This window comes from Amblyomma americanum, chromosome 11 (genome assembly GCF_052857255.1).
Source record: "Amblyomma americanum isolate KBUSLIRL-KWMA chromosome 11, ASM5285725v1, whole genome shotgun sequence".
NCBI lineage: Eukaryota > Metazoa > Arthropoda > Arachnida > Ixodida > Ixodidae > Amblyomma > Amblyomma americanum.
In genome coordinates this window covers 54,040,292-54,048,778 of record NC_135507.1, presented here as the reverse complement: position 1 = coordinate 54,048,778, position 8,487 = coordinate 54,040,292, and the positions used below count along the sequence as shown (strand labels likewise).

The following is an 8,487-nucleotide window of genomic DNA, read 5'->3' as shown; positions in this document are numbered from 1 at the left end:
GTGCTTGTGGATCGTGACACAATCCAGGGCTTAACCGTCCTCTGTCAGGAGGTTTCATCCTCGTGCCATGAGCTCGAGATCGTCCGGCGCGTCCACCATGTGGACCCTATCGTTTATTCCAGAAAAAAAAAGGGGGGGGGGGGGGGTCCCTGCGCACCGGTAGAGCTTCTCCACTTTCGTATGACATGGGAGCCCCGTGATAATGCGCAGGGCTGCTTACTTCAACCCTTCCAGTTGCTGCGTCGGACGCTTCGTTAGATGGGAGCAAAGTGCCCCTTAGGTCACCTAGGCCACTTACCACTCAAATGACCAGGCTGATTGCCAGGTCTTCCAGTGTGCCGACGATCGATAGGCCTCAGCCCGTGAATAACGAAACGAATTAGGGCAGAGATTTCTACTCGCACGATGCCTTTAGCCAGAAAGCGTCGCATCCAGATGAAGCACTCAATCCATTGGATAATTAGTTAGCCGACAGCAGTGCCTAGCTTGTGGTGACTCTTTGTCTATCGTGTGACTCAAGCGCATAGAATGATCATTGCCATCGCTGCAGCATTATTATAAGCTCCTGACCGACACCTCCCAGATAAACACCACCAGGCATGCTTGAGAGGCGCTGTCAGGACAGGGCATTGGAAAAGAGAGGAACAAATAAATATTAGAGAGGACACTTGAGCTCCACCTTAAGGGTATGACGCGGTAGCGTAGCGGGTTAATTAGGCTTTCCATTCTGAACACTCGACACCTTTGAGCGCATTTTTCATTTTCTTCAATTGTTTCAATTAATTGATCAAGCTTTGGCTTTCCATTCTGAGCACTTTGACACCACTGAACCCCTTTTTTAATTTTTAAAAATTTATTTAATTGCTCAATTAATTACAATGATTTCATGAACTACTCATTGCCTATCACACACCAATCATCAATGACTAGAACAACAACTACCACGATAAGATTTTTTTACGCAGCCCCCGATTATTTCCGACACGCGGTGCCGACGACGCCGACGGCTTTACGATCGAACAAGCTCTATACGCTGTAGCGTAATATATGCAATCAAGAACAACAGACAACTGGGCGAGTTGATGGTGATTCATGTTCACGAACTGCAAAAAGCACGTAAAAGAGGCAGAGACGTACACAACAGAGCTCTTGTGTTATAGCAGTGCTTTTTACTTTGTACGCGCCTTTATGCCTTGCGTCTTGTCCGTGTTTTTTCGCACCGCATGAACATAAATACCTGACCAACAGAACCCAATGAAAATAAAAAGAATCCAAAGGACAGAATATCTGCGTCAATTTTATCTCGCTGCCAATTCAAGCAGTATAAAGATAACGTAATAACATACAAAATCGGATGTTTAGAAATTAAATAAAACAAAAGCACGAGGAAATGACGAGGTTGTGACAGCTTTCGGATGAACTTCAGATAGCGGAACTAAGCTGTCGCTCTTGCTGTTCCATAATAAGCACTCCTTTCGCGGAAGGCAGATCGAAGGTCACCTGGAACCACAGGTGCAGATTCCAGTTTCCGGATGCGTCGAGCAGGTTCCAGCGGGACGTCGTGCCCCATGGCATGTGGTGAGCGGCCAAGAAGCCCTTTGAGTAGACCAGGACGTCTTTTTCGTGCCAAACCGAAAAAGACGCGACTGCAGCCCCATTGTGGCTGCAGGCCAACGGCGTTGCGGGCTCGCTGTTGTAGTCATAAGCAGGCCACTCTTTGGAATTAAGGGCGAAACCACACAATTCATCTTCGGCGGCAGGGAGAAATGAGGGCTCATGGTGGTTCCAGCGGTCGCAGACGCCCCGGTGAACGATGACGCATGGGTCTTGGGACCGGTTGACGTAGGATTCTGTAGAAGCCATGCATGTTGGGCAGGCCACTTTGTTGCGGTCGGTAAACAACGGCCGGTGGGCACGATGAGCTTCGGAGCTCCATGAGATGAAGAGCGCACAGTGATGCCAGACGCAAGCCCACAGTTCCCAGTCAAGGTAGAGGAACAGGGCGACGGCGCAGACGAATGTCACCGCGGGTACAGGAGCCTCGAATCTCGGATGCCGTGTTGGCAGCTGGATTACCACGTGGGCCGGGTTGAGATCCTGCGTATGTGGAACATAAAGGGCCACAGTCACCACCCTTAAGCGAGCAGATATGTCCACTATTTTCCAATTAAGACGACAAGACCTGAACCGGAAGGAAATGCCAGGAACGTTTTGCGCCCCCCTCTCCCGCTGAGGAGAAACCTGTGCACTACTGTGCTTATGCGATCAGTATTTTCATAAAGGTCGTTAGTCACTGACGAATTGTCTCAGAGAACTTCATCTGCGCTAGTTGTTGCGCTTCTACAATTTGCGAAGCGCCACACAACAAAATTGAAACAAGAAGACACGCATGAACAAGAATTGCATTAGTCCCATCCATATGTGGCTTCTGTCATGACTTGTTTGACAAGGCATGGAAGGAAATCTCTTTTACCGCTGCAAAGACTTTGGAAGCAGGTGTTTTATTTTCAGACTATGGCTTCAAAAACCCCGTCTTTTACCCGCTTTCAAAAGGTGCCGAGCACGACTACTGACCCTATCCTCACCTGTGCGTCAGCCTCCGGCTTCCAGTGCAGTTGGGTCCAGGAAGAAACCGAAGCAGTGTTCCTAGCCATGAGGTCACCTCGGGCGCCACAGTCGTGCATCGGTAGAGCAGTACGGCACATTTCGCTCAGCTGCACACCAGGCTGCGGCTTCCTCAGCTGGCTGGTAGAGCCTCTGCTGGCCCCAGCATCCATGCATCTGTCGGAGCTGCTGGCCGTGTTGGTGAGCGAGGTCCTCGGCCTGGCGTCCACCTCGGCGATGCTCTGCAGATTGTCGTCGCTTCTCCCGGGCGTCCTTCTTCTGGGCCTTGAACTTCAGGGGCTCATGGAACTAGTCGTTCCTCGGTGTCTTCAGCTGCGTGTGTACGCTATCACAGCTTGTGCTTGCTCACGCGAGCCGCACCCTACGTTCAGCGCGTGGCTATTCTGTCCTTCGTATCAACTTCTTCACCATCGACTGGGCTGCTGAAAAAGAGGGGCTTGGAGGCGAAACGCAAAAGGCTCCCGTGTGCTGTGCGAAGTCAGTGCACATTAAAGATCCCCACGTGGCCGAAATTGTTCCGGAGCCCTCCACTATGGAACTTTTTCTTTCCTTCTTTCTTTCTTTCTTGCACACCCTCATCTATCCCTTCCCTTACGACTCGGTTTTTTTGGGGTGCCCATCGAGATATGTGAGACAGCTACTGTGTCATTTCCTTTCCTCAAAAGCCGCCGCGGTGGCTGAGTGGTTATGGCGCTCGGCTGCTGGCCCGAAAGACGCGGGTTCGATCCCGGCCGCGGCGGTCGAATTTCGACGGAGGCGAAATTCTCGAGGCCCGTGTACTGTGCGATGTCAGTGCACGTTAAAGAACCCCAGGCGGTCGAAATTTCCGGAGCCCTTCACTACGGCGTCTCTCATAGCCTGAGTTGCTTTGGGACGTTAAACCCTCATAAACCACAAACCTTTCCTCAAAAACCAATTTTGCAATTTTTATTTCTTTTATTGCGCTTTTATGGAGGCAAAACGCTAAGGCGCCTGTGTGCTGTGCGATGTCAGTGCACGTTAAAGATCCCCAGGTGGTCAAAATTATTCCTGAGCCCTCCACTACGGCACTTTTTCTTTCTTTCTTTCATTCATTCTGTCTTTCCTTCTTTCACACCCTCATCTATCCCTTCCCTTACGGCTCGGTTTGGTTCTGGTGTCCACCGAGATATGTGAGACAGCTACTGCGTCATTTCCTTTCCTCAAAAACCAATTTTGTCATTTCCTTTCCTCAAAAACCAATTTTACAATTTTTATTGCTTGGTTCAGGTGTCCAACGATATATGAGACAGATACTGCGCCATTTCCTTTCCCCCCAAAAAACCAATTATTATTATTATTATTGCTTTTATTGCGTTTTTATGGAGGCAAAACGCTAAGGCGCCCCTGTGCTTTGCGATGTCAGTGCACGTTAAAGATCCCCAGGTGGTCGAAATTATTCCGGAGCCCTCCACTACGGCACCTTTCTTCCTTTCTTCTTTCACTCCCTCCTTTATCCCTCTCCTTACGGCGCGGTTAAGGTGCCCGCCGATATATGAGACAGATACTGCACCATTTCCTTTCCCCCAGAACCAATTATTATTATTTATTATTGTTACTATTATTATTTATTTCTTGTTAAACTTCAGAACAGGTAGGCTTTGGGGGCCTTGGGCACCTGCAGGCGGCACTATAATAATAATAATTGGTTTTTGGGGAAAGGAAATGGCGCAGTATCTGTCTCATATCTTTGGACACCTGAACCGCGCCGTAAGGGAAGGGATAAAGGAGGGAGTGAAAGAAGAAAGGAAGAATGAGGTGCCGTAGTGGAGGGCTCCGGAATAATTTCGACCACCTGGGGATCTTTAACGTGCACTGACATCGCACAGCACACGGGCGCCTTAGCGTTTTTCCTCCATAAAAACGCAGCCGCCGCGGTCAGGGCCGTGAAACCTTTTGACAGTGTGAACGTGGGGTGTTCCCGGGTAGGTCCTTCGGTTTCTTGCTGTAATTTTCCACTTCACGTCGCTGTCATGCGGTTAAGCCAACTTATAACTAGCTAAAACCTATCGGCAGCGTCCGTTTGTGGCGTCCTTCCCTCGCTTTGCCGCCGAAGGCGTTACCAGAACAGTATTTGACATCTCATGAAAGGCAGTGGCTAGTTTTAACTGCATCTTGTGACAGCCTCAGTTTATTTGCAACCAGTGGATGGAAGGAATTTAATGAATGTAAGGCTACTAAGATACAATTATTTTAATTACATTTCATTCGACTGTTTACAACCTGCCCGCCTGTCTGACTATCTTTAGGGGCAAACAAACTGCAAAAAGGAATCGCAATGAACTGGAGTTCAAAATAAATTATTAATCAACTCACCGCTCTTCTCCGTGGATAACAAAGCACGATAAAACAATTCACGCAAGCCGTAAAAAGGCCTTCAATTACAGAGACAGCCACGCACTAAACTCTTCCTGCTTTAAATGCAGCGGTTAGTCATTTGTGCTCAACGAAGTTCTTAACAAACAGCGTATCGTATTTGCAGACCTTCCTCCTTAAACGCCACTGGTACTTACCGCTTGGTGTCCCGCAGGCAGCTGTATATGCATATAAGATGACAATACTAATACGCAACGTCGTATGCAGTTTCGGCATCGCCAGCCAGTGACACACCAGCCACACCTGTTCACATTCACATACGTTCTTTTCAATTCATTCGCAAGAGCGACTGCGTGCAACTTTATATGTAAAGTACCGATCCGGTGTAGCATTACGAATAGTATAATCTCATGGCTAGCTCCGGTAGTAACGAGTCTTTGGAATACCTGGTAGAAGTCCCGAGTGTTCTGAGACTCGCCGTGGTGGCTCAGTGGTTAGAGCGCTCGGCTACTGATCCGGCTCCGAGTTCCCGGGTTCGAACCCGACCGCGGCGGCTGCGTTTCTATGGAGGCAAAACGCTAAGGCGCCCGTGTGCTGTGCGCTGTCAGTGCACGTTAAAGATCCCCAGGTGGTCGAAATTATTCCGGAGCCCTCCACTACGGCACCTCTTTCTTCCTTTCTTATTTCACTCCATCCTTTATCTCTTCCCTTACGGCCCGGTCCAGGTGTCCAACGATATATGGGACAGATACTGCGCCATTTCCTCCCCCCCCCCCAAAAAAAAGAAAACAAACAACCAAATCAAGTCCCGAGTGTAATGCGCTGAGGTGAGCGCAAGCCAGATCAGGAGGACGGCGAAGAGATAGAGGCTTCGTGGTGGGTCTTGTGCCGAGGTACCGAAAGGCTCTAAGACGCGCTGTGTACTCGGGAGTCGTCCAGCTCAGCTATATAGGCCGGACAAGTGTTTGAAGCAAGCAATTACCGCTTACCTCATTCGCTGATGGCAACTCGTTACACGTGCGGTCGCTATGTGTGTAATTGGGCCGTCGGCTTCCCCACAGTCGTATTTCACTCACAGTTGTCGTAATACGCGTCCAGTACGAAGACAAGATTTTCCGCGGAGCAATTTTTTTTCGGGGATTCCTCTCCTGACCACGACATCCGACACTTGTGCCATCATGCCGCCATTATTTCTTTTGTTGCTAAATATTCGAACAAAAAAAAGCAGAGGGAAAGAAAGTAGCTTCTAAGACGGGTGGGGAGAGAGTGCGAAGGGAGAATATTGTTGGCAGCCACCTAGCGCAAATTTAGAACAAAAAATGTTCGTGTAGAGACGCGTGCCGTATCAGACGCTTCGACGGTAAGTGCGTACGGGGTATGGAGCAGTTTTATGGCCGGGAAGTCGACCAGTCAAGTGGGACGTTGTGTCACTCGCGAGAATTATCCATTGTTGATTAACTACCTTAGAGGTGGCACGGTGCCTACATTTAAGCCGAAGGTCTTCTTCTTAGCTTGGGCAGGTTTTGCAGTGTTTCGAATTTAACGCAAGACGCAGGCCTTGCTAATACTCGTCATATCAATTTTGTGACAGGGAAAATGCGCGCCTTTGTTCTTGTACTTTGGCAGTTGTCGCGAAGAGATATCAATGCATGAACATTGCATTCGATAAAAAAAAAGAAACGGCGATTCACCCATGACATCCGATAAAGATTACGCAAAGAAAGACGCAGCCAATGCGGAGTGTCGCAGATGCCCTGCATCACTCCCCTGGGTCCATGCTCGGCTGCGTGGGACGAAACATGGAGGAAGGAAAACTCAGGAGGGACCCTTGCTATAGTATTCTAGAGCACTATGCCCTCGCTATCCGAGGTGCACGCGAGAAAGTGTGCCGGAAGTCACGTGCTTTCGCAAGGACTACTGGGAGTCTTTGGCCGACCGTATTAACGCTGGGCGCAGCGGCAGCCGCCGCGGTGGCTCAGTGGTTAGGGCGCTCGACTACTGATCCGGAGTTCCCGGGTTCGAACCCGACCGCGGCGGCTGCGTTTTTATGGAGGAAAAACGCCAAGGCGCCCGTGTGCTGTGCGATGTCAGTGCACGTTAAAGATCCCCAGGTGGTCGAAATTATTCCGGAGCCCTCCACTACGGCACCTCTCTCTTCCTTTCTTCTTTCATTCCCTCCTTTATCCCATCCCTTACGGCGCGGTTCAGGTGTCCAACGATATATGAGACAGATACTGCGCCATTTCCTTTCCCCAAAAACCAATTAATAATAATAATGAAATGCCTGCTGCGCGTGCGCAGGCGCTCCGAGACTGTAGTTAAGGGTGGGGGGGGGGGAGCCGGATTAAAAAAAAAATGTGAGTAACCGCCTCTCCTGAGTTCTTTAATTTCCTTCCTCCTTGGGACCCGCCGCGGTGGCTCAGTGGTTAGGGCGCTCGACTACTGATCCGGAGTTCCTGGGTTCGAACCCGACCGCGGCGGCTGCGTTTTTATGGAGGAAAAACGCTAAGGCGCCCGTGTGCTGTGCGATGTCAGTGCACGTTAAAGATCCCCAGGTGGTCGAAATTATTCCGGAGCCCTCCACTACGGCACCTCTTCTTCCTTTCTTCTTTCACTCCCTCCTTTACCCTTCCCCTACGGCGCGGTTCAGGTGTCCAACGATATATGAGACAGATACTGCGCCATTTCCTTTCCCCCAAAACCAATTATTATTATTCTTCCTCCTTGGGGCGAAATGACCATGGGAGACATACACATGCCTTTCCCGGGAACCTTCGCTTTGTTGTGCGAAAGTCAACGCGACGCCCAAGGAATGGGCTATGTGTGCGGGGTGGTCACTTGATAGGGCCCCCATGGAGTGGCATCCGTGCGGGGTAACCCTGCCACCTTGTTCTATAGACCTCTTTATGGCCGGCTTCAGGGACGCTGCTTAACTAGTACTACTACAAGGCGACTACGACGATAAATATGCTTTGCACACGACGTCGAGTTTCTCATACATACCTAGAGGGAAAACTCCGATGCTGCCGGTCATCCACCATAGGCATGCCGGGAAGATGTGGTTTCATATTTGGCTTGGCTATAGTTGTCCCGAGAATGTGGATTCACCCGTAAAATTAAAACTCTTTCCGAGGAAAACTTTGAAGGAAGGCTGAAGGAATGAAGGAATGAAAGGGGATCGGGGGTATGATAATACATCGCACCACCGGAAACGGCGCAGACAGTGGAGCGCACAGCCTGCAGTACGCCATTTCAAGAACTTTAATGCATGTACAAACTACGCTTAAACAATGCACCCAGGGACAGTAATACTTTCGCGTTCCCACACGTAAGCAGTTTTAAATGTCTCTGCCTAATTTTTTTATTGCCCTCGATCATGGCTTATTCTTTGGCTTTACCCATTGAATTCGTGAAAACGACCCACTGTTCTTTTTGAGTGAAAACGAAGAAGCCGATAGAAATTTTGTCGTAATCTCCTATGGAAATTTCTTTGTTTATTTTTTCTTTATTGTCCGGCTTTGGACCATA

The 8,487-nt window shown here is 49.5% G+C and overlaps 1 protein-coding gene across 1 annotated transcript; it reads right to left on the bottom strand.

The window, feature by feature from the left end:
* Nucleotides 1–1,422: 1,422 nt before the first annotated feature.
* Nucleotides 1,423–2,870, bottom strand: LOC144110799 (uncharacterized). The gene is made up of 2 exons (XM_077643892.1): nucleotides 2,586–2,870; nucleotides 1,423–2,097 (listed from the first exon to the last, which is right to left on the bottom strand). Exons 1-2 carry the CDS (start codon nucleotides 2,775–2,777, stop codon nucleotides 1,423–1,425), a joined length of 867 nt encoding a protein of 288 aa, XP_077500018.1. The 5' UTR covers nucleotides 2,778–2,870.
* Between the last annotated feature and the right edge of the window lie 5,617 nt (nucleotides 2,871–8,487).